This window comes from Helicoverpa armigera, chromosome 6, assembly GCF_030705265.1.
Source record: "Helicoverpa armigera isolate CAAS_96S chromosome 6, ASM3070526v1, whole genome shotgun sequence".
In the NCBI taxonomy this organism is placed as follows: domain Eukaryota; kingdom Metazoa; phylum Arthropoda; class Insecta; order Lepidoptera; family Noctuidae; genus Helicoverpa; species Helicoverpa armigera.
In genome coordinates this window covers 13,445,954-13,473,020 of record NC_087125.1, presented here as the reverse complement: position 1 = coordinate 13,473,020, position 27,067 = coordinate 13,445,954, and the positions used below count along the sequence as shown (strand labels likewise).

The 27,067-nt window shown below is 36.8% G+C and overlaps 2 protein-coding genes across 2 annotated transcripts; both read right to left on the bottom strand.

The window, feature by feature from the left end:
• Window positions 1-191: 191 nt before the first annotated feature.
• On the bottom strand, window positions 192-10,633 carry LOC110380603 (sodium/potassium-transporting ATPase subunit beta-2). Its single transcript, XM_064035310.1, has 7 exons — window positions 10,455-10,633; window positions 4,055-4,183; window positions 3,184-3,306; window positions 2,584-2,762; window positions 2,209-2,310; window positions 1,842-2,010; window positions 192-1,447 (listed from the first exon to the last, which is right to left on the bottom strand). Exons 1-7 carry the CDS (start codon window positions 10,588-10,590, stop codon window positions 1,338-1,340), a joined length of 948 nt encoding a protein of 315 aa, XP_063891380.1. The 5' UTR covers window positions 10,591-10,633; the 3' UTR covers window positions 192-1,337.
• Window positions 10,634-13,191: 2,558 nt separating this feature from the next.
• LOC110380610 (sodium/potassium-transporting ATPase subunit beta-1) lies at window positions 13,192-25,492 on the bottom strand. The gene is given in 8 exon segments (XM_064035329.1): window positions 13,192-13,454; window positions 13,912-14,065; window positions 14,581-14,679; window positions 15,082-15,182; window positions 16,764-16,880; window positions 18,322-18,450; window positions 25,237-25,327; window positions 25,329-25,492. Coding segments are annotated over 8 exon segments (879 nt in total). The 5' UTR covers window positions 25,368-25,492; the 3' UTR covers window positions 13,192-13,305.
• Window positions 25,493-27,067: the final 1,575 nt, after the last annotated feature.

Genomic DNA, 27,067 nt, shown 5'->3' with positions numbered 1-27,067 from the left:
GACTGCGAAGTTAGATAGTTAGTTAAGATTAAAAAATATATATTTTTAAGACAGAAAGCCACTTAGTTACACACTTGTACCTAAGTGTTATAGACAAAATTCTATTAGGAACATATTACGAGCATAGGATATAATTCTGAATAGGAAGAGAAAACGTGGGAAATATTCTAAAGGTAAATAAAACAATGATAGACAGACATACGTCACAATCTATTTAAGTACTCATTTACAAAAATAACTTCACACAATCTAATTGTTTAATATTAAGAGGTAAGTATAATGTTTGTCCCTTTTATCCTTTACACAGTAATACACATATATCAAAACAGCTCTGTAAATTATATCAAAATATGCATTGACTTAACTTCTGCTATTAATAGACCTAGGTTTATAAATAAAACTAGCAAATGGCTAATTTGATAGAAGAGTTTAAAAAGGACATAGAAATATTGGTCATAATAGTATAAAAAAAAATTAAATTGATCTAGATGACGTTATTATGTATTTTGCTACCTTGTATACGTATAAGACACATAAAGTAATTAGTGCTAATTGGGGGAGTGTTAACCCATGCTGAGGAGATGACTAGACTAATTTAAAAACTATACTGTATACTTTCAATTACCATGATTGGTTACATAGTGTCGTTCATAATCACATTAAATAAAATGCGTCAATATACTGGTTAATATATATTGATTGACACAAAGGAAAAAGAAAAATACGTAAAAATAAAAAAATGAATTTTTCAAACAAAGTAAATAGAATAAAAATGTGCGAAAATTAGAACACCATATAAAAGTCAGTCATTACAAACAACTGAAATTCTCCCTTGAAAACTGACAGCTGTCAACTGATCAAAACATTCAATACTCCTAACTTTATCTCTGCTTTACACATGATGTTGTAAATTATAAAAACGAAAAATGACTCCTGTGGTTAAACCATTGGAATGGATTAGATTACTTTTTTTACAATTCGCTATAGAATATCATAAAGTATCTGCGATAGGATTTAATGTGATTGTGAACGACACAGCCGTTATATCGGGTGTGTACCTAATCATATTAAATCCTATCGCATATATTTTAAGATATTCTATGGCGATTGTAAAAAAAATTACCTAATCCATTCAGTGGCCACAGGAGTCATAAACTGTTGGGCGACAATTAATCCGATGGTTGGTTGAATCCACAGATATACCTGGTTGAATCAATGAAATGAATGAAGGCATTAGTAAAAATACTTGGTGAGAACTGATACTACTATGACTCCACAACTGGTGAGTCTACTGTGACTCCACAACACTCCCCCTCCCCCCCACAAATTGGTCCATTTCAGTCGATCATGATCTCAAGATGAGTAGATCCGAGGCGCTCCTTCAGACTCTCGGTGTACACGATGTTACGTGCCCACGCACGGCAACGGATGTTTATTATTTGATGCACTGAAAATGTTAAAACATAGCTTTAAACATACATAGTTATAGGAATATTATCTGGTTGTGATACGATATTTTTATTTATTTAATGCTTTTTAAACATAAAGAACATAAAGTTAAATAATGGAAAACTCTAAAATAGTTTTGCAGAGTTCTTTATTCATATTTTGATAATAGAAATAATAAGCTAAGTGGAGGAACCAAAATAAATTGATATTTGGATAAAGTCATTCAAGATCAAAAATCCTGATAAAAATGTGCAGAAAAAGATGTAGGGTAACCCTTAGCGAGTTGCTGGGTCTAGGTTATGGACATCAGATAGGCAGTTGCTCCAGATAGACTGGTAGCCTAGCATAGTTGGGAATAGACTAAGCAGATGATGTCGATGTGTTTAACTTACGTGTAGGATTCAAAAGCTGCACAGCGACTAACGGACTCAGGTATCCAGGAGTGTTATCGTAAGGGAAGAATGTCTCCGGCAGCCCAGGGTACGGGTAATACCGGAGAGGACCTAGCGCTTCCACGTCAGCTGGTCTCTCGCCCATGCACGACACCCATACTTTGCGACGCTGGAATAATCATAGATTATTACGGGAGGCCCACAGAGCTTTTCAGTAATCTATGTGGATTTATTTATTATAAATAGAATTTTGACAAGCCCTAGACGAATTCCTATCTTTAGTAAGAATACCAATAGATGGGTTATCGATGTCCACCGTTAGAAATTGTGCATCAATGGTGATTGTTAGTATGCTAGAAATTCTTACTTGCTTAGCAGTCGCGTTAACGATATAGTTCTTTATGTCAGGCGGCATATCAGGGGGTAGGTCACCGGGATCATCGTAGAAGTCAGGATTCCAATCATATAACTGAAACAAAAAGAAATCTGAGTGACTCAGTGCATGGGTCCATCTTGAGTTGGACCATCTTCCGTGTTTCGGAATGTACTTTCAATTGGTGGGTCCCATTTGTTACATCAACATATTTGGCCGTGGTTACGGAAAGTCAAATCGCGTCGCGGTATCTCTTTCGAACAACCCGCAGTCGACTCCAATCAATATACTCTATAGCTATATACTCTATCACCCCACTTTTTTACGTTGGTAAAAAGCCAGGCAGATGATGCTGTACAAAAAACTTACCCTATTCAGCTTAATAATTAAACAAGGAGTTTTGTTAGCATATCCGAAGTTATTCTCGCTGGAGCAGGGCCCGAAGCTGCTGGTGTCAAAGGAGCACACCTGAGCTCGTGGCGGCTTCACGTCGCTGCACTCCAGCTGGTTCTCACCCTGGTTGGGGAGCAGGGTTTTGTTGTTGTAAGCTGGAAGAGGTTATAATTTTGGTTAGGTACTTAGATTATATATGTTTGGCTTTTTAACCTGACTTACAAAATATACACTATCTGTCTGTAGGTACTATAATACTATAAAGTTCAAATTTGTAGCTTTGGTTGAATATGCTAATCTCATGAACTACAGGTCCGATTTGGACCATTTTTTCAGTATTAGGTAAGATCCCATTTATCGAAGGAAACTATATACCACTTTTTATACGGATACGTGAAGTGGCTCCTTTGAGACGCGGGTGAAACCGTTGTCCTTACGGCCGTTGGCCGTTGTTTAAAGTTCTTGGCGTTAGCGCATTCAAACAAATTCTACAGAATTCCAAATATAGATAATTAAAAATGTATTCTTTCCTACACTAATAAAAAACGTAAAAGTTTTGGACAGAACACAACTTACGTGCAAGAAACTCGTTGATGTTGTCAACATACTTCTTGACTTGAGTCTCGTTGTCAGCGTGATACCAGATCAGCGCCCCCTCCTCAAACAACAGTGGCCTGTGACCCATGCCAGGGTTAGCACCTGGAACACATCATACAGTTTTATTAACAACGGTAAAATGGTCACTATCACTTCAGGTCAGATCAGGCGCAGGAACGACATTTACATCCTCTCCGATACACGGGTGTATCAATCTTTGACTTTCAGACTACGGGCTGTTTTGTGAAAGTTTCAAAGAGGGTTTAAAACCCAACAATGTCGGCTTGACCCGTGATTCTAACCCGAGAGTCCGTACACAGCAGTCGTTATGCCATTATTAGGCCAACGACGCATTTATACAGTAACCGAACTACTCAGAATTGCTGCGGTGAAATGATTACCCTGTAGACATACGGACATACAATTTTTACGAGCCTTACAGAGCTATTTATAACACAAAGAAACTGATGAAACATTTATTGAAATTTTGCAAACAGTCACCTTGACCCCATTCTTTGAAAAGATCTTAAAATATTTAAATTGGTAACGTTTGATAGATGCGTCGGAGTTCATAAAATAAACATCCTCGATTTGAATATTTTTCTTAGCGATGTTATAGACTGTAGACTTTGTACTTTTGGATATTACGTTACACGATATTTTTGATCGTATTCGATAGTATTCCAGAGATACAGAAGAAATGAGTTTAAGATTATTCGTCATCTGCCTAGTCTTTTCCCAACTTTTTATGTTGGGCTCGGCTTCCAATCTAACCGAATGCAGCTGAGTGCCAGTGCTTTACAAGGAGCGACTGGTTATCTGATTTAGATGTTAGGTTAGATGTTCTTACCAATAATGGAGTCAGCGAGCGTGAAGTAGGGGATCTTGTCGTCCATGGTGGCCATCAGACCACACATGCAGATGGAGAAGAAGATGATGATGCAGATGTACATCACCAGGTAGATCAGGCCTATCACTCCTGGAATTAAAATGAATGAACAACTTTAGAAGAGTAGGTTAATAATGGCGATTTCGGCCACGGCGGCTGTTCTCATGTAAGGAGATCAGCCAGCTGCGCAGGACATATTATAGTGCACGAGCATTTGCGCAGAGACAGGTGCACTCCCTATTCATTCACTCTCATAACCCGATGGGACGGCAATCCGACACGACCGGAAAGAAAGAAAGAGTAGGTTAATATGTTGGTATCAGATGTGCTGCGCTGCGACAGCGATCCTGATATCAGAACCACTGTCTCATTAGGTAGGTAATAGCCGTTCTAATGGACAGTACGGGTGATGTAATACGGGGTGTATGTTCAACTAAGTGTAGCAATGTAATATTGGCTGAGAATATTATGATTTCACCAGGACCTTTTTAAAAACACCTCTATGGAACTTTCTGATACTCGCCTCTCTCCCAAAAGGAATGAAAGAATATGAAATAAAGTTTAACGAGTGCTGGCTCATATTTTATTATTTTTAAATCAAGTTTAGTTTGATCTACCTATTAGCACCGCATATGCAACGTAAACGCTATATCATTGTACATTATCACATTGTTACTATATAAGTGCGTCTAATAAAGTGATAATTGATAAGTATCGAACAAAGTAAGAATCACATCTTTTGTTATTATTGTTACTAATACGAGTACCAACTTATTCATTGAATAAATACTTAGTTCTTCCTAATATTATGAATGTGGAAGTAGCTCAGTTTATACTTCTTAAAGGTATGTTTGTTTATGAATCATAGCAAACAGTTAGTAGTGTGTTAAATGAAGTGAGTCTAAAGCTTTTAAGAAGCAGACGTCACGCGATGGAAAGCCATAAACTTGTAACGTTTTGTAACGGAAATATATTTTACTGCTCAATACGTGTGTTCCACTGAAATACTGGCTTTAAATAGGATACAAGTTCATAGCAATAGCTTTTTTGTTAAAAGTACCAGATCTCATTTAAGAAAAAAAACGAATTTGTGTCAAAAGGACTCATGACTCCTAATTAATGTGGGGTAAAAAAGCCCCTGTTGTAAACTACTACGGAAGTGCCTAATCCGTAAATCTTCGGTAACATTAATTTATTGTTTGTTCTTATACCTGGAAGCCATTTTCTTTGACCAGGAAAATAGCTGTCTATCAAAAGGAAAAACGGATATTCCCACGTTGTGATTAAAAAATGTGATTAGCCATTTATCTGACAAATTATGTAAACGACCGTCTGTCGGCGAAATTAGCTCTAAAAGAATCTAACCAATGAGGTAACTTTAGAGAAACGTCAAACAACTGCTTACGTACCTAACAACCTAAAATTATGATGTAAAATTTCTTCAAAGCTTTTATCACAAAAAAAAACATCAAACAAAATCCATTTTACATACAGCCGTTTACGTAAAACGTAAAACATTTCCCGCCAAAGCATAACCGCGAAATGTAACAAAGCGCCAAGATGGCCGCCGTAATGGCCGAAATAGCTCGAACAACGCAAACCGGTCACGGACTGTTTATGTTTGTGTGTTGGTACGTTTCTACGTCACGGGGTGTAGGGATGTCAGGGATATGGTGTACCTGGATGTTAAAGACAAGAAAATGATTGATATGGTACGAAATGAAAAGCATATCGAGTCTCTAGATTGGAAGGTAAGGTAACTTATCTATGGGACACCAATATCTTGATATCGGGACACTAATATCTTGAACTCTCTTAAGACATTATTAACTTTCGAGCTAGTTAAAACATCTGGTTAAAGTAATGAAGAGTGTAATATAAAAGTAAGTAGTAAGTTTAATAATTACCAATTTATTCCTCATGAAATTGTTTTGCTCTCGAAACTAACAAAATTGGCGCTGTCTAGTTACAATAAGAGGTTACTTTGAACTCAAAGGATAATAGGTAATTAGTTTACAATGTTTATATTAGTGTTCGGAAATCGCTCGTAAATCTTCATAGTCTACACTGAAATAATAGTCTGAAATAAAAGAGCATCAAACTGTAGTACTTAGTAAGCCTTAAGGCGCGTGCAGTGATAGCTGCGGCGCCTTCTATAGAGCTATCTTTAAATAGCAAAGATCGCAAGAATCAACCTTTAATACATAACAATAAGGGTGATATTAAATTGACCGCAGTGCCACAAGTTTGCAGTGCAGTGCGACCCCGCGTTCTTTCCAATTGCAGCTCTGCAACCGCGAGGTAAAGTCCGCACCACGACTCAAGTCCGATAGACACGGAGCTAGTCTCTATGCCATTGCTAAGTTATTACATACACGCAAAAATGTACTATAGTTCCACAAGTTGTGCCAAAACCAGGTTCGTTCTGGCTAATTTGAAGGCGCCATTAAAGCCACTTACTGTAGGTAGTGCACTTGATATCCTAATCTATCTGAAGAAACCTAGCCAGCCTAGGCTAGACAGCCCTAAATACCTGTGTGCTTACAAAGCGTCAATACGGCGGGCGGCGTTCAGGAATTCGCGGAACACATACGGGGCGGAAAATACCATGAACTAGTGGGTTTTTCCATTTCTCGCTAAGTAAACTGTTCTATTACTGTATGTTGGGGGTGACAAGATAATAATGTAGTTCTTTTAACTTTAACTTAATAGGTCTTTAGTGAAATTGATTATCAAGAGTTGTCATTCGTACTTAATTTTCAGTTTTTAGGTTTTGCAATTTCCAAATACATAACTAAGTTAAGAACTTTTCTTTGTCTCTAGCAAACGGTAGTAAAAAAGGAGACGCGATATAAATTATTCAAACATTGAGGTTACCATAAACTAACCAATATACTATCTAGTAAAAAAAGCTATTTAAGAAAATAAACCGGAATCTAGGAATAGTCGAAATAAAAAACAAAATAACACTAACCTAGTTTATGCACACTCAAATCATCATAAAAGTGTTATCTCCTAATGAAATTACAAATAAAGTAGTAACTTTTACTAACATATACATGAAATGCTTGGTTTCCTCAATACTATATATTAACAAGAGGGAATGTGAAGCTTACAATAGATAAACTTGGGAATATTACGAGCTTACGTATTGACAGATAGGCAAGTTCGCTAATATAATAAAGCTGTAGATACAGTTTGTTTGTTTGAACGCGCTAATTTCAGGACCCACTGGACCGGTTTCAGAAATTCTTTCAGTATTAAATAGTGCATTCAAGAAAGGCTACTTTTTATCAGGGTGCAGGAAGCAGTGGAATCTAGAAGAACCACTAGTACTCCTTATTCCATTCATAGTTTCTAAAGCCGATTGTAACGAACCTACAATTATAATTTATTTCCCCTGCTTCTACTGTGAAAGACTATCGAAGCCTTACACCCGGAAAACCGGATAAAACAAGTTTCCAGCAGTCATCCTGACCTCTACCAGTATTACATACATATATACAAACTAGTATATTCCAGTATAAACAACTACATATACACATATGTATTACTACATACTGTTGCCGAGGCCGGTAGATATTTGCGGAGTGGTTTACGACGTGACGCGGTATGACGATTGATGGCTGATCGTGAATTATTCGTTACTGGTAATACCATTAGATTACCGTACTTTAGATAAGTGCTGTCTTGAAGTGGATGCAAACGTATTGTATTCTTGGGATGAGCTAACGTTGAGTGGTCAAATAAGTTTAATGATTAACGCATGTCTATCGATCTCCTCGTTGGTATGGTTGGTATAGTGGTCGCAAGCGCGACTGCTGTGCACGAGGTGTCAGGTTCCCGGGTCAAGTCGAAATCGCTTTGTGGTTTTGAGAAACCAGCCCGGAGCCTGAAAGTTAGTGATTGATATAAGGCGACACATTGATTGCGGCTCGTATGAGCCGATCGGGCTAAAGACATCGTCTCTATTTGTTTTACACCTTTCAAACGCAACAGTTTGCCTGAATTTGATGAATTATAGGTAACGTTTATTTGTTACATCTTCTTTACGTCATGTATGCATGAAGAAGAATGTAATGTTACATGAAGCTACAAAATGAGCGACAGTTACCTGAAAGTTACCTGTACTTTTTTAATTAACAAAATAACTCAAGCTTAAAAGAGTCGTAGTCAGGGCTTGCGTGTTACACTGCCGTTCACTATTAGGTACTGACTCAGCAGATAGTATAATTGTTTGTATAGTACTTTCTAGGGAACTAGTAGTGCTAATTAATTGTAGTTATTAAGTTTTTAATCCCTTCCTGAATGTTTTGTCAGGTCGTTTCATTTTATTAAAATAAGGTAAATGTGACGTGTTTTTTATTTTGAACATAGGAAAATTCTCCTAACCGCAAAATCAAAACATTATTAAGAGATCTTTTTTTCAGGTGGTAAATCATCAGATGACCCCTCCCGCCATAGGTTAATAGTCGTAGGGAGTGACAGGCCTTAACTAACTAAAACCCACCATGGCCACTATGTTCCTTCTAGGGTCTTTGTTGTACCAGGGCCGCGGTAACTATTTCAAACAATCCCGCAATCCCGATCATAATGAGACCTATGCAGATTTCAAAAGAAAGAAGCGATGGTCATCATTTCTCATTTAGTACATCTTCTCTCTAAAAGAAGGTATTGAAACATAAATAGGACTCTACTCTGATGACGATAAAAAGCAACATTACCCTGATTCCGGTGTTCGTTCTGGAAATTCGTAGCTTATGATGGGGATAAAATCTAAAATAACCCGCAAACGTGATTCATGGGATTACTCTGTGTGCTGCAGTCGGTTAGGTACTTTACATACACGGGTTTGCTATTATATGGGTATTTAGAGGTATAGAGAATTTCATACATGTCAAGTAGACAACGAAGAAGAACTTTACTAAATTGCTATCGTATAGTGACATAAGTTTAGTATTGCAATCACTGAAGCAAGTAAGGTTACGAACTTTGTCATGAACCAGGTAGAAATAGCGACCGCGATGAGGCAAGGGATTTCTTAAAGAGAATATGGTACCGCACTATATGCAGTATGTAGGATTAATAGAAGTAGCTTGCTAACATTGGAACGGATTTTTTTTTAACAAGATATATTCAAGTCTCGATTTTCCTTTCTTTTATGGGAAGATGGTTGTATTGAATCTTTGATGAAATTCACAGTGAGCTAAAGCTTTTGAAGAAAAAAACGATTTGGTTAATCCTAATGCGTAAGATACCGTGTCAGTAAAACAGACTATTTCTCTTGTCTGATAATATCAAGATTATTATCTTAATAAAAGTTACAACTATCCAGTATTTGTACTAGGAATAAAATAAATAAACATGCCAGTATTAAATTTATGTAAAACACGAGTGTTCGCTGATCAGAAGCCGAGGCAACCTTCGCTAATGTTTACACTGGATTTAAAATATAAAACTATGCTGGAAATATAACTATTACGGCCCTTTCACACGGCAGTTCAGTTTTTTGCAGTATACCGTTTTTTGCAGGATCCCGTTTGCTCGCAAAAGATATTATATGCTAGTGTTCACACGAGCAAACCGCATGCAGGATCCTGCAAAATGCTGTTCCCGTCGGTTTGAAACTGGATCGTTCGTCCAGTACAAAGCGGGAATCCTGCAAAAACGGACGCTGTGTTTACACGTAGTTCAGTTTTGCAGGATACAGTAAAATGCCGGTCCCGCAAAACTGGACTGCCGTGTGAAAGGGCTGTTACTAGTTTAGTTGGGATCATGCTCGTATATGAAGTGAGCGAAAGTTGAATTTTATAACATTGCAGGAAAATTCTCTTAGAATGGGAAAAAACATAAAGCGTATATTTTTTGTACTTATTCATCCCTAATCTAAGTATCTATCTATTATAGGCAATAAGACCTTTAAATTCTACTAATATTTATGGCTCACAACTTTGTATACCCCTACAACTTGAAAAGAAAGTCTAGTACTTACATCAGATTTTTTAAAATTTCTTAATAACTTGTTTTACACGGAATGAAAAATGATTCCGAGCTTATGTCTACTGCCTTACACTACCTGTTGCATTGCCCGAACTCGCTTACGCCTCATGTTCGACATTTTCATACGCAAAAAGTTGTCACAAAAACTTCCCTTGAAGTGTTGGAAATTTTTTTGAAGAAAAAGTATCATTTTAAAAGTATATATGCCGTTCTATATAAAATTTAAATTTAAAAATCATTCCATCTCTGAAGCTCAAATTCAAACAAAATAATGGCCTTTAACAAACTTAAAAATCACATTCTAAACCCAAACCAAAAAAAAGCCGTTCCATTCAAAATCAAACATACTATTACCACTCACCCCATCGATGCGGCGTCCTCCCCAAGAAGGTTCGTTCCTCCGGGTTCCAGATACCATACTGGATTCTCTGCAGAAAGGGCCGCTGTGGTGGTCTTCGGCAGTAGTTGACCACGCCGTTGGGCTTGTCGGCGCCCATCTTGAATGCGAGGCCGGAGAACACTGACGCTGGGTTAGCGAAGCTAGGTAAAGTGAGTGTTCGCGAGTTTTCTGCCTATGTTCGTGTTTGCTCTGAGAGGATTGCTTTGGTGAATTTTGGTGAGCTTGAGAAGGAGTATTTATGTCAAGATTGCTTTATTGAATTTAATTAATGTCCAATTTCTACATCTTTATTGGCTATTGTCTGATTGCCATCTACCTACTTGCCAAAAAGAAGTTACCTATGTCTTCTTAATCCGAACTATATTCTTAATCCGAATATGTCTTCTTAATCTTATTTGAAAGAAAACAAATAATTTTAAAATGTTATTAGGGAGCAATGTTACAGAGTTGTATAAAATAAATAGCGACGATCACAAGAGTGACAACGCCTGCTAGAAAAAAAATGCTTTCAATAAATTAATTCTCTCATAGAAACTGCAAAAAATAACGTACTATAATGCTCTCTTAACTTATCTACAAATTGCCTCATCTCAACACCACCTTATCTATGATTGTAATCTTCCGCCCAAATCTGCCTAGAACCAGCGCGCCGCCCGCCCAACGCCCAGCGCCCCCTCGCGGCCAAGCCTGTACAAACTAATGTACTAAGTGGTGACAAGCTGTATAATGTATAGTATTGTATAGTGTATAGTACTTGTATACTTGTCAAGGCAACAGGTGTGGGCTTAATGGAAAAAACTTAATTGGTATTGAGATGTTATTTTTAAATGGTAAGTTGCTGACGAGAGCTCGTGTTTAAGCAATCGTTGCGTAAGGCAACGCTGGGATGGGTGGGATGACTATCTTATCAAGACGGGTTCCTCCGTGTTTCGGAAGGCTATGAATTGGTGGGTTCCGCTGTCATTTAGTCATCTGAGACAGACGTTATGAGTAGGTAGTGAGAATCCCGAAGGTATGAAAATTAGTCTTACCAAGAGCAGGGGGTATTCGGCTGCTAGGGTAACTGGAGCTCAGATAAGGTGGCGCTCCTTTTAATAAAACTGTGTGCCTAATGTTCAGTTTTTACGATAAAATAATAAATGTATGTAAATGAAATTCGGTATTCGGTATTAGTATTTACTGAATCAACTGTCGAGTTTGGACAAGGGACACTGGGAGAAATAAGTAGGTATTTATTAGCGAACAAATAAAACAATCACAAATTATCACAATTTGATCAATTTATTCGAAATAAACTCACATTTCATACAAACAACATGGAATATTTTATTTAAATAGGATTTGTACTCGCTCCAGGCATCACAATCACATACAGTAACACTACTATAGTAGGTATCTATATAACATACTCAAATTCCTTCAAAAAATAGAGATTTATAACTATAATTGGATATAGTACATCTATTACGATAACTAATATTGAAAACACGATTGAGACATGTTTTAGAGAGCAGTAAGAACATAATATTAAATAAAGCTTAGAAGCTCTACTTATAAGTAATCACTATTTCACTTTTTGCTATTTTAAAGGGAGGGATTCAATGAATTGTACGAACTTTAATATATCAGAGGAAAAGTAAATCGATATCAAGCTATGTAAAGCAAATAAAATACTATTGACAGGAAAATTAACATTAGTTGCTCGGATTAAAAGTATATTCTGGTAAAAATATAAATAAAGGAGGGTTTCATTACACCTGCAAATATTTCGATAAATACAGCATTGTAAATAATTATTCCTTTCTAGATACATATTCAGAAATATGGTAGAATTTGCATAAAATTGTAGTTCAATACAACAGTATCTTAGGTAAATATTTCTTTGGTAACTAAAACTACATTTTTAAATATAATATTCATACACAAAATTGCATGCATTGTAGATATCAACCTTTCATATACAGGCTATGTGCTAAGCAGGTGTAGAAATTGCATAATAAAGGAATCGATTCATATTTAAAACTTAATTATATATAATTTAGATTTATAAAATCAAACATTCAAATCATCATAATGATGTATTATTCAAATAGTTTGCATTACGGACCAGCAATCTATTTTATACAAAATAATAATTTTATTGTATACTTAATACAGAAAACCACATATCAATAAAGAGGAATTATAATTTGACATAAGGGTCGATTTCAAAAATATTGCGATATTCTTATAAAATATGAACGACAGTACCTATTTCAACTCAGGAAAGGTGGGTTCTTATACTTATATTTTTTTAAATATTCAATTTAAAAAGTGAGGAATAGGGTAAGTTCTGTGTAAAGTTCAACAAATCAGGAATAACTAGATAAACTTATACCACGCGATGACTCATCAGTTCACAACTGAACATTGATCTAATTAATTTTCTAAGCCTATGTACGCATCGTTTAGACTTGAAAGATTTTAAACGCGTAACAGTGGGAAAACATATTGCAAATTTTTGAATTATGTACATAAAGTACAACAGTTATTTAAAATAATAACTGTTTTCCACTGCTAAAATTCAAGCCAAATAAACTCCCATTTCTATTTAACTTCTTACAAGCGTGAGGAATTTCTATTTTAACACAATGGAACTTTGGACAAGCGAAGCTTCCCACTTTAAATACTCATTATTTCAGCAACACATTTTGAAACAAAAAAAAAAGAAAACATAGAAAAAAGAATTCCAAAATCACAATGCGTACTAAGCCTGGCAGTTCTAAGTTTCATTAGCAACCACACTATCGCTACGATTAACATACATTGCTGCTTATGTTAGCACCTCGGTGTCATTCGCACTGTCATTGGCTTCAACGTATAGCTGGAAACGAGTGTAACCCGATGGTTCTTTCAAACTCTTGTTCTGTATAATATTCTTGGCCCACGCTCGGCATCGAATCACGATGTTTAAGTTGTGTGCTGAAAAAAGCATAGATAATGTTAGTACTTACATAGATTTTGGGAGTCGTGGTGGTGGCCTACTGGGTAAAGAACCAACCTCTCAAGTAGGGCAGGCAAGTAACAATGCAACTTTAGTAAGTTTGTATGTACTTTCTAAGTATATCTTGGTCACCAATGACTGTGTTTTGGAGGACACGTTAAACTGTAGGCCCCGGCTGTCGATTAACATCCTTGGCAGTCTTTACGGGTAGTCAGAAGACAGTGAGTTTGACACCAGTCTTACCAAGAGGTATTGGATTGCCTAAGTAACTGGGTTAAATAGGTCAGAAAGGCAGTCGCTCCTTGTAAAACACGGGTGAGCACTTGCATCCGATTAGACTAGTAGCCGAGCCCAACCAAAGAAAGTTGGGAAAAGGCTCGAGAGATGATGACCACAATGGGTCTTAAAAAAACAGATTTTCATAATCATAATTACCTGGTGAAGATAACCGCACAGCAACGAGCGGGCTCCTGTACCCCTGGTCGTTGGTGAACGGGTAGAAGGACCCTGGCAAGCCTTGGCCCCAGGGGTACTCCAGCTTGGTGTCATTCGCCTTCTCTTCTAGGCAGGACACCCAAACTTGTTGTTGCTGGTGGAAGAAGGGATTTTATTTTTAAGATTATCTATACTTATATATAAAGCTAAAGAGTTTGTTTATTTGTCAGAACGCGCTAATCTCAGAAACTACTGAACCGATTTAAAACAAAATTTTTGTGTTAGATAGACCATTTATCGAGAAAGGAATACTTTTTATCCCTGTCGGGCAGAGATTCCTTCTGAATGCTGGTGAAAATCTAGTTATAAATGAGTGAATTATAACAGAAATAATGCAATCGAAAATGTGCCTATCCCGTATAGATTTAGTGCAGGTCAGGACGAAAAACTTGTGGTAAATAAATATGTCTAACTAAAAGTAATCTATGTAGTTTAATCTGTAGTTTTAATTCACTCAAAGAGTAGTAGATGTAGTCCACATCTTTTGTACAACTATATAATAATCAGTTCTAATTTATGGTTTTAAGCCAGTGAACCTGATCTTACCTCTATCCATAAATTATAGCCTTTCCACGATAGGCTGATAGAAAAACGAATCAATATCCTCACCTGGGTTGCGTCCAGTTTCTGTATGTACTCTACGAGATCCTCAGGCATGTCAGCTGGCAACTCATTGACATCGTAGTACTCTGGCTTCCATCCTATTATCTGAAATCAAAAACATATTAACATTTTGAATATAGGCTGGATTTGAATATATGAATGATAGGCTGAAGACCGAGTTTTGACGCATATCCTTTGGTCAGCCGCATACGATAGAAGCGTGAGTCGGAAAATTGCATAAATTGGTTGGATAAATAAGTAATCTGTCTTTCTAATAAAATATACATTCTTTACAGAACTTGCAGGTATTTTCGTAGATAATTATTATTTTAATAATAATAATAATCTTTATTTGCTTTAAACATGGTATTTTTGGTGTTACATAAGATATATAAGGAACAAGCATGTTTAGCTATATAATAGCATGCAAAAATGTATAACTTAAAACTAACATCTTAATATTAAATTAACGATATATTTAATTATTCGAATTCATGTAACACTTACTTTGTTAACCTTGATGAAGATGCAAGGGTTCTCAGGGAAACCGTAGTGGTCTTCTGCCGTGCAACCTTTCTTGGATGTGTACCAGCGATCAGCCATGTAAGCTGAAATGTACAAACACATTTTTTTAACATTCTTGATCTAGCACAAAGAGAAACATCTGAAATAGGAAATCTACCAGGTACCTAATTAACGGTTTTGTTAATTTTTGACGGTTGCTCCAAACTAATATATTCTCCAGCATCGTATTGACGTTAATATGCATTTTCCAAGACCCGAAACTATTCATCATCTCAGCCATAGGACGTCCACTGCTGAACATAGGCCTCCCCCTTTGATCTCCACAGATACCTGTTGGAGGCGACCTGCATCCAGCGTCTTCCGGCGACCTTTATAAGGTCGTCTGTTCACCTTGCTGGTGGACGTTCTATGCTACGCTAACTATTGCAATTACATATTTCGATTCAGTTTCGAACTCCCTAACCCCCGAACACGCAGTTATGCAGCAAATGACCCAACCACTATGCCTCGAAAATAGCCTTCCATAAATAGTAAAGACATACTCTTTACTATATTTCCTGCATCAGAAGGTCAATTGCCCCATAACGACGTGTTAGTACAATATGTTCTATATTGTCAGTACATTTCCATTGAAGTATTGATTCGCGACAAAGCGTCAGCAAATTGCTGAGCCACGCCCGAAGGCGCGGTGTCTGCACTTGTTACTATCAAGCTTTATTGATATACTAGCTGTGTCATATGAGTTCACTTGCATTCTGAGACTACTGGATCTGGATAAAAATACCCAGTCAAAAAAATGTGCTTAGCCGCGGGGGGTAACAAAAGGACAAGATGAGTTTGATTTAGATTTAATTAATAGGGAAATGAGCGGCGTACAGCGAGATTTTTATAAGTTGTTATTATGAAAAAACAAATCAAGTGCGATGTGCAACCTGAGCATACATTTAAGTTCTTAGTAAGTAATATTTTAACTAAAAGATGAAAAAAATGTACAAAAGAAACTCAGTATTTTACTCCCAAAATTAAAAGTCCTTCCAGAACATTCATCTCGCCCGTTGTTGGACCAAGTAATCAAAATTTTAATTCGTAGGAAACCACCGTTTAACCACTAACAGTCTACCTACTCATTTGAAGATTGTAGTTTAGCAGCTAAATTAACTGCGCGACCAGGAACAACGGTTGTTCTCATGTTACCCCTCGCTGTTACTAAGACTACTAAGAACTGACGGGTCATTGTGATAGTATCGTATCGTTGTCGCAAACGTTTCGTTTCTGAGAAATGAGGATGCTTATTTCAGTCAGAATCTATACCTGCCTACTTCACTACAGAGTATAAAACAAAGTCGCTTTCTCTGTCCCTATATCACTATGTATGTTTAAATCTTTATAACTACGCAACGTATTTTGATGCGTTTTTTATAGATGAGTGATTGAAGATGAAAGTTTAATACATTGCACTTGTGCGAAGTTTGACTTGCGTCGCTAGTATGTTACAAAGCTGAAAATTTTATTTGTGTCAACATGCTAAATTGTACCGATTTGAAAAAGCTTTCAGTTTTGTAACTATATCCTGCGCTGCTGGTTGATCTCCTTATATGAGAATAGCCCTTTAACTATTAAATGCTCATACGTATAAAGAAGTAGGTTTTAAAGCCAATACTCACGTTGGAAGAACTCTTCAAGCTGCTGTACATAAGGCTGGTAAGCAGAACTGTTGTCCACGCTGTACCTTAGGACTGGTGTCTCATAGAGAGGACGGGAAGCCACGCCAGGGTTCGCTCCTGGAATATAAAGATTATTTCGTCATCATCAGTCTGTAACAAGCTTTGTCAATATACATGACACAAACTACAATATGTATAAGATAAGTATATATAACATAATAGGAAACAATATTTAGTATGTAGGGTCTGAAACTACTACACTGATTTGAAAAATTTGAAGCTTTACTACCCCCGAGTGACATATGCTATATTATATCCGGCCAATGGAAGAGATAAATACTACGGCAATATTCAAGTTGCATAGATAGTAACAACAAGACGAAATCATTAAGGCAAAGGTCCCTGTAGCAATCTAGCAAAACGCAGAAATAGACCAGTTGTAGGATCTAATTTCTCTCACACCTATACGGTACTTTTGTTGCTAGTAAGCTTTGGACAATTCCCATAAGCATATCTCCATTAGTACAAAAAGCTGATGTAAGCACCCAACATCACGTAACAACGATAACTATGGTCACCATAGTTAGTGCCCATGTATGTATGCCAAACAATGTCACACCTAGGGCAGGATGTGAAACAATTCATCCAACTAATTAATGCCCGCTCTATTGTTTATATCCCTTTACCTACACTTTCATGTTCGCGATAAATGTAACGCTTATTAGGGTCACAGTAAGCGGAATTTTAACTGCTATGCTGCTGACTGATAAAGAATTGTTCCCGATAACCAATCTGAAATTGAAACTTACTGGTTGCAATTATTTCTGGTTGCATTTCAGATTTATATGGTGCAAAGAACAAAGAAAGTACGGTCCAGGACTTATTTAAAACATACATATGTGTCTACTCTAACCTACCCGAAGCCAAATTAAATCCAAACCCAGTCCTCGGCTACAATCATTATCCTTGTCAAAATGCACTCATACTACAGATAATCATAATCAATTGAAAGACATCCTACACAAACGCCCAAATCACCACTGCATCAAAAGATCCACCAGTCGAATGAGTCACACACATTCCCGGATACGTAGACCAGAAATATTCCATAGCCAGTCATGCAAGCATATCATATCGTAGGAGGGGGACTTCCTACAGTTCTCCCAGCCAATTGCCCCCCGAGGAACCGGCCGTAGGAAGGCGATTACGTAATAAAAAGTGCGGATTACGACCTGACCGGCGCAGACGTCTAAATGTGACACGACCTCTTTACGATTTATAGCGCAACGGGTATACGGTAATAGATGCTAGTATATACTGCTTGGGATACTAAGCAAGTATTATATGTATGATCAAAAATAGGGTGTACTGCTTGCAGTTTTGCATCCCTTAAAACTTTGATCCATCTGGCTTTCACGATAATGAGGAGATGATGGTTTTCTTTTCTTTCTGAGATGTTTATAATCTTTTTACATTCATAGTGTCAGTGTTATACCAGGACCGCGGTAACTCTTCGAACAATTCCGCAGCCCTCGAGATTATTTGAAGTAACTCTTACCTATAAGAGACTCGTGCAGCAAGTACGTAGGGCGTTTGGGTTCCAGCGTGAGGTACAAACCACCCATGCAGAGAGCGAACATCAGCGCCAGGACTGCGTAGAACACCAGGTAGAAGGTCAGCACTATGCCTGAAACACAACGAGATTAGTAATCAGTGTTAGTTTCCTGTCAAACTCTCTTATTTTTCCTCTCTTCTTCTTTCTCTCTCCCTCTTTTACAGTTCCAAAAAGCCTATAAGGAACCAGTTCACCTAGTCGATAGATTGGTATGCAGACTGCTTCCAGACTTTGTTTTGTTACTTAACCTTTTTCAGCTTCTAATAGTCTGATATTATCAGTGTCCTGAAGTGAAATAAGTGCTAGTATTCTTAAAACCACTGTTTACTATGAGTTTTTACATTCCAGTTTCATAGGAGGTAAAAAGTTCATATTGATGTCAAACTGGGCCTTAGACTTGTCCAGTGCTGTAGACTTTCAGGCAAAGAGGTAACACAGACAGATTGACTGCTTCGCCATTTTCTTTAGCAGTATGAAGTCCCAATACAGTGGTACAATGTTGTGTTTCCCCATCAATCCTGCTGGATCGCATGTTTACCATAACCCCGGCTGGCTATCTGCCAGCGCCATTTACAAGTCAAAAACGTCATTAATTCATTAAATCTTTGTTTGTTTTCGTCGATTGTAAAGTAGGGGGGGAGATTATAAAAATATCCCTTTTGGTATAAACATAGCTGGGCTTGGTTCACGTTGAGAATTTGTATGGGGTCTATTCTAAGGTATACCTACTTAATGATTTGAATCTTTTTAACTTTTTACTATGAAAAGCATCAAGCTTACCAAATTGTGTCAAGAAATTATTTATATTCCTTAGCATATAGCAAAGCTTTTTAATTCTGAAAAGTAACTCATTAGCAACTTCACAATACATACGTAATTAACAAACAAATAAACTGCCAGGTACCCATTGAGTAACACCTTAGTCTTCACACATTCTTCCTACTAACCTACTTTATCCCCAAACAATTCTAAACCCTATCTAACACAAAATAGGACACATTTTACAAGCACTAATCGATCGCCCCTCTGATATCTCTGACGAAAGCAATCTAATTTTAAAAGCGGGCACCAAAATAGCGCGTACGCATTTCTTGGTACACGAAATAATGTTTTTTATGACATTTTTATTGATATACTGTCTCGACTGAAGAATTTACGTAATTTAGTAACATTATTGGGTATTTGGATTATTGCTTTTGGATGTTACAAATGGTTTTCGCAATGTGTAGACGCCATCTTTGTTTGAAATCAATATTTTGAACTGAAGTTGTGATGATGTCTGAAAATGACGTCTGTGTAGCCATTAATTGTAATGCTTACGTTTGTATGTTTACAACATCGCTCGAACAAATAGCCGCGAAGAAAATGTACATACATTTTTTTAGGTAAAAAAATATATGAAGGTCTTTATTTAACAAAAAATGAATACATAATGCGCAGCGACCGAAAGAAGTATTGGGTGATTAACAATAACAACAAATAGAATCATTGATTTTAAAATTGTTTTCCCATAAAATATAGCGCACAACAATTTCCTAACATCAGTTTGTATTTTTTTAAAGTAGAAAAAAATATCTGTACCTTTTTAGGACCAGATTTTTCAAGAACTCTCCATCATTTACTTTTAAATAATGCTGGCCGTTTTATCGAATCCTAATTCCACCATCCAACCACAAGCATAATAAAGGTCCCATTAGACGCGCAATGACCACTAAGAACCCACAATGACGTTGGTGCGATTAAAGAACCATCTAGACCCGGAACATATTGAGTACAGACCACCGTTTGTCCGGATGCGGGAATTGAATCCGCGACCCTGAGCCCAAGCGGACACTTTAGCTCAGCGACAATTGGGAGTTGGGTCATTAGAGTTTAAGACTTGGTGCTCGGATACTCGGATATACTTTGAAGTCGGGGAATTGTTGTCAAGGAGTTGTGGAGCGTAGTTTGGGGAGCATTTTCAGTTATGTGCTCTTTATTTAGTTAATTTTGCAATCGGTTTTTAAACGCGATTGATAGGTACGGTGGAAGATTCACTAACTGTCAATAAGTAAGCAAACTGAACAACGATGCCACCTGAAACCTCGCGATTTATATGCGCAGAATTTTTCACGCCCGGGTTGCCCGGGTAACAGGGTTGAAGAGGTCAAGCCGACGCTTCTTGTAAAACACTGGTACTCAGCTGAGTCCAGTTAGACTGGAAACCGACCCCAACATAGTTGGAAAAAAGGCTCGGAAGATGATGATGTAAACAAGCGATAAAATCCGCTAATGAAAAATATCTCTTAGCTTTCTACGAAATGTAATGTAAAATCGGCGTCAATAAGTTGTTCTCAAAATGGATTTATTTTAATACTGGTGGCACTGGTTCGATTCGATTGTTATTTGAAACATAATTAGGTATTCGAAGTCTACAGATCTCGTAAAATAGCTTTACCCCTATAAATTCAGCAATTTGAAGAGTTATTATTACGAACACTGTTATGTAGTGTTTTGTTCGAAATTACTACACTTTGCCTATCAATTTATTATACACAGAGCGGCAAAATTATTTGACGAGATCTGTATATAGCTCAAACACTAAAGTTGATATCATAGAATTTAATGAAAATGTACTATTTACTATAAATAATGATACTTATTATGTATCTTGTATCTATTCTGAATACAGCAAGGGCGACACGCTAGATTGGATCTAGTGTGATGAAACCAGTGAATGAGTGAAGGACAACCATTCATTCAGAACGAATGAGTTTACCTATGAGCATAAAAATACCTCCATAGACCATTCACGCCTGAATTTATTACATCTAACTTGACTAATCCTTGATCACGGTTTCACATGTGAACGGTTGGACCGAGGAGGAGATCAAAAGAAAAACACTCACACTTATGATTAAAAAAAGAAAGAAAGAAGAAAATTCAATTAGGTTCAATCGTGTACTAATCTAAGCCCTTTCAAACATATACTATACCATTTCAGTCTGAAAGAACGAGCTACGAGCTGCCCACTGCAACTATTAAAAGTGGCACCAGCGAGTGCTGTCGCCCTCAGATATCGAGCGATTTCATGCAGTCACTGCACGTGTAGTCGGCAGTTGTAGTCGCTTCCAAAACGTACCATAAAGAATAATATTGAATTGATGGAATTTAATCGCTGCTTCCTTTCATACAAAAAGTAAAAAGAGACAAAGAACTCCTTTCAACGATCTCACGGTTCTTTCTCTTCAGTTCTCTTTTCAAAACCTGATGTTGATTTCTTTCTTCTTTATAATATTATGTACTTAACCTGATTGTCTACTGGCCAGTCCTTGATCCACAGTCTACATAAAAGAGCGACAAAGCCCACGGTAGATCCACATCTGATTGTCAAGCTGGATTCTATAGCGATACAAAGCGACCCCTCTGTGGCGGGGTCATTTACGTATGTGTTCAAAAGGATGTGTAACGTACTTGAATTTTGACTATGGTTTTATTTAGTGGTAAAAGAATTGGAGTTTTTATGTGCTGGTTTTGTGAAAGAAGATTAATTCATGCCTTTATGTGTATAAAGTAAATTACACACACAAACTGAGATATCTTCTTTCACGATATTTTCAGCTAGCTGTTTCCTGCGGCGGTACGAGAATAAGGGAAAGAACCCTCGGACCCGGATAAAAATAGCCTATATCCCTTCCCAGGCTCTAGACTATCTGTGTTCCAAACGGATTCAGTAGTATTAAATTGAAAGCACGAGAGACAGACAGACTGAGTTTCTTTTGAATTTATAATATTGGCAAGGAATCATCCTCGTTGCAAGTTACCACCCCCTGATCAACTCTACTACCTAAGTTATAAGCATGCGTTAATCTTAGTCTCAAAAATATGTGGTTCTTAAATGGAGGCCTATTCTGCTTTGGCTGATGAAGATATCAACAAACAATATGATACTAGACACTAATAAGGCCGGCAATCGAATGCAATAGTATCAAGTTCAATATTATTGGTACAAAATACCGAATCAATTGTCATTCAAGACCGCTACTCATTGAGCGGTTCATATAATCGACACTTTGGACCGTATTCATCAATTGCAGTTGAAGAATGTATGTTGAGAATAAGTAGATGTTTGGGTTCAAGGCCGTGAAGGAATTACTGTGAAAAAAATTAGATACCTATACCTATAAAAACTCTTTCGACACTTAAAGCTAGTTGCACGGTTCCAAAGGGTAGGTCCCATCGAGTAAAATCGGCAAGAAACTCCACAGATACTTCTCCATCTTCCCAGAAAGTTACTGTAATCTTAGAGTGCTAGCGGATTTAAATGTAAAAACGTATAAGTACGCGTGACAGACTCCGCGACTGATCAGCAAAGGTAGTTGTCAATTGTTTGCCCGTATGAAATGAGCGATAAGTATATGTAGGTAGATCGGAAAAACCAACTGAAAAACTGTGTGAAAACGCTTCATGATTCTTGCAAGTACCTTACATAGTTTTTAGAACCATTTTACGCAGTCCACATTTAGTTAGGTCATGGCTTTCATAAAATTAGTTCGTGTGTAAACTGCACTTATCGATGCATAATTGCATGTGACCGTAAAAGTCGTGTGTGAAAAACAACGCGATAAGGAATATTCACCTTTTGTGTACTTTTAATAATGTTTGGAGTCGATTACTTAATAACAGAAGTAATTATAGATTAATTTTGTGCTAATGAGAATGTCTAGCAAATAAATCATTTCATTTCAATGTCGGTTATAAACATTAAATAAATCAGTACTTAGTAGGAATGTACTACGTAACAAATGATATTTCAAGTTTTGGAATAAAACTTTAGTTTGAACCTGAACTTTAGAAACTGAATTAAAACTTATTGCAAGCATCAAGGATCACTTTAAAAAACTAAATCAAAATTTCGTAAGATTCTAAGATTTTCTTACAAACATAGTTACAAGTGAAACTAATATAAGCATGTTAAAAATATAACTTAAACATAATTTCTTCAAAACCCAGGTGAAACCGCGTTTACCAGCTAGTAAGCACAAATGAATCGTCGTCCCGACATTTCCGGGCGTACGCGCACCGGTCGGTAACAGAACCCCGTGCATCATGTTACGTGCGCGCATCAATTCTGCATCGTACGTGTGACGTATGTGATATTATGATACTGTTCAAGGGTATCGGTATTGCATTTATAGCTATAGTAGATGTATTAGGAATGTTAGTGATAGAAAGCTTTGTGTGGTTATAATTAGGAAGTACTAGCTTCTGTCAGCGGTTTCCGAGGGAACTGCCTTCCGCACACGCTAAAAAGTAGGTAGCCTATATGTTATTCTGATATATAAGCTGCTAGCCGTTTTCCCGCTGTTCCATTAAGTCTCTGTGGAACTACTCCTATCAAGATGAATATAACCTATGTTACTCGGATAGTCTTAGCTTTCTAGCAGCAAATATTTTTTCAAATCAGTTCATTAGTTATCCTTAAAGGTACAAATAAAACAACGTTTCCTAATTATTATGTCAGTATATAGATGTTACTGGCAAGTTTCATCAAAATCCATCCATTATTTTTCCATGAAAGAGGGACAAACATCCAAACAAACAAACTTTCGCGTTCATAGCGTTAGTAAATAGAATGTTCCTTGTTATCCATTCATAGATTGACAATGATAGGAGCACTAACATAGGTACTGTTACTATGCCAATAGCTACTCCAATGAACCGTTCTCCCACGAGATCGTCATATATTTTGTGGGGGAGTCAGTTTCAACAGTGACCATATTATGGGCAATTTTTATTTTACGGCCGTAGAGGACTCCTGCGGTGAATTGCTGCTAGTAGATAATAGCTTAGTTTTTTATTGTAAATGGTAAGTGTAGGAGGAGACTATACCGTTTGTAAGATCAGCTTCTTATAGACTCGTTGGTCTAGTGGTGAAAAGTAACGGTGCGAACTTGGGCGAGTTCGATTCTCCGGTCCAGTTAAAATGACTATGTTTTGGGTAGCAAAAAGTTGAAGAAAAATTAATTGATTAAGTCGATAAGCAAAGGGTTGTATTCTCATTGATTAATAAAACTGAACTGCGTAAAATATCAGACTATTTAGTTATTTAAAATAGTGCCTACGTATAGTAAAGAATTTCTTTATTTATCCACGTGAGAAATCTTTGTTTACATTAACATTACTCAAAAGGAGGTAGAAATTAAAATAGCGTATCCTAATCAACCAATAGCTAGCTGTGTCAAAATGAAGTTCTAAAATACCTACAAGATTTATTAAGGAAATAGTTAAGAAGAACCATAGACCAACATTACAATCTAAGAACATTTACCTACTGTCCAAAGACTGAAAGATATATGTAGGTCTTAAAAGTTCTTTCACCCGGAGTTGGCAATCAAAACCGCTTCATAAAAACAAAGCTTGCCTTGCCAAACCAACACAAATCACTGCAAGTGTTATGTAAATAAAAAGAGATTAAAATTAACTTATCTGTTGTTATTATTAAACAACTCAATAAATCATGTACTGACCTGCACAATTTTACATTACAGTTGATATTACTTCACACTTTATTCAATATTTACTTCACCAGTTCATTCAATAGTTTATGGAAATAAAATCTGAGATTTAGATATATTTTTCCCTAATGTACAACATTTTCCTACATTCCCTAACTCATAAATACATAAAAATATCAGGTTTATACACTTATGAAAGAGAAACCAATAAATTTCTATGACCATTCGCCTAGTATTCATAGAATAGGATGACCCAAAAGGTTGTCAAAGCCAGCCACTTTCAAAGACCGGGATATTATATGAACCTTTCAGGATTTAGATATGGACTGCTTTTCAACTTATTGAAGAGGTTGATACATACCCCATCTCTTTGGTGTCCTCCCCAAGAAGCTATGCTCCTCAGGGTTATAAATGGCGTTCATCATTCTGGAGAAGCATGTTCCTGGCGGAGGAGGCCCTGACCCACTCGACACCATTCGCCTTGCTGGCCATCTCCAACCGATTACCGATTCAAAATATATCGATTATATTCGATTATTCGGGATGTGAACGATGCGCGACCGGCATTCACGGCGGTGTCGGGTACACTGCGCGTACGCAGGTCCCGTTGCGGATAAAGTTCGAATTAGGTGTTATTGTGAATGTCTAGGTTTATGATTTATGTTTGCTGTCGGAGCAAGTGGTTTAAACGTCTACAAGGTAGAATAGGTTTATGGAGATGGGTGTTTGAGCAAGTGATGTAGTAGCGGTAGATAGAGAATTTATAAGTATACTACTTTATTTACCTTATTTTTTTTTATTCATGGACAACGCATTGTTTTTACAAGGAGAAACTATTTATTTGTAAGTAACTTCTGAAATGTTTTTTTGGCCCATATTCGTATTTTTTAACAATATTTTTCAAGGTAGGTACTACAAAAAAAAACAGCTCGTTACAATTATAATTTCACATCTTACACTATAATTTCATTCGTTAGGTAGGTACATTAACTATCCAAGTTCACGCTAACCTTCACATTACGATAAACTATTGCTAGTTTATTTTGTGGCTGCTACATAATATTTTATTTATATTTAAACTATTAATAACTCTCACGTGTTTGTGTTTCTACTTCTACCTATCGTTAGTTTGTTTTACGCGTGTACTGTCTCTTCGGCTAATTCGTAATGATCATAAATCCACGTTTTGTAACTAGATCTTAGATTTTATGTAGATACCTAGATAATATCTCCATTGCCAACACCAAAGTTGCAAGTCTATAATTTAATATTCGATCCGTTTGTTGGATTTCTATCACATAAAATCAATAAAATGTATACAGTTACAGAAATGCATCCTTCGTAGGTATAGGTACATCACCCTGCATAACTGGAGAGCCAGTTAGGTACTGCCAGGCCTTTGTAATTTGAAGTAGACTGATACTTACCTACCCTTTTGCTTACGAAGATATTATGAAAAAAAAACCGTCAGATATATCTGTCGTTTCTCTCTGAAAGTTACCTATGACATCTCCATTTGTGTGTGTTTATTGGTGAGACAAAAGAGTACCTATACCGAGTACATCTCAATTATGAAGATACGATCCTTACTAACATAATAAATACGACAGTACCTAATTGTCTATTTGACTGTATGTCCAACTTTAATGCCAAAACTTTAAAACATATTTACTAAGGCACGCAGATAGTCTAGTCTAGAGACTCAAAAAAGCTAGAAAAAATTAAAATTAATATTTTTATCCCGTCATTAGACATTTTACAAAAACACCGAATGCACAGTGAACCTGCTACAGTCGTAAACACGTGCACGGGGGACCATGTGTGAGAGATCGGCTAGGCCGCTTACCAGATGAGGTTTTTGTGACCAGAGAGAGACATTAATATATGCATCCACTGGGCGACTGTAGGACTCGAGTTATTGGTGTAGGGCTGAGAGACCCTTTCTTATTGCCTGTTTGGTTATAAGTTCAAATAATATGGTTTAAAGTTGAAATTCATTTTGATGATATTTTCAGGCAAACTGTTAGTCCATGTTCTATGTATGATCCTTTGAACTTTCTCGTCTACCTCGCTTACCTACTGTATTCTTCGCGTTTAACAATTAATTATGTTTGGTTTTGTTGTAACATCGTATTATAAAAACTTCCATAATTTTAATGTAGCTCCTCTTATCCTACTTTCATACCTTCCTA

Bases quoted from the DNA above. Each gene is read 5' to 3' on its own strand.
- LOC110380603 (XM_064035310.1), bottom strand. From the start codon at position 10,590: ATGGGCGCCGACAAGCCCAACGGCGTGGTCAACTACTGCCGAAGACCA. The intron at 4,184-10,454 runs GTGAGTGGTAAT...TTTTAATTCCAG, and splicing joins GAGGACGCCGCATCGATGGG to GAGTGATAGGCCTGATCTAC. The intron at 2,763-3,183 runs GTAAGTTGTGTT...AACCTCTTCCAG, and splicing joins CATCAACGAGTTTCTTGCAC to CTTACAACAACAAAACCCTG.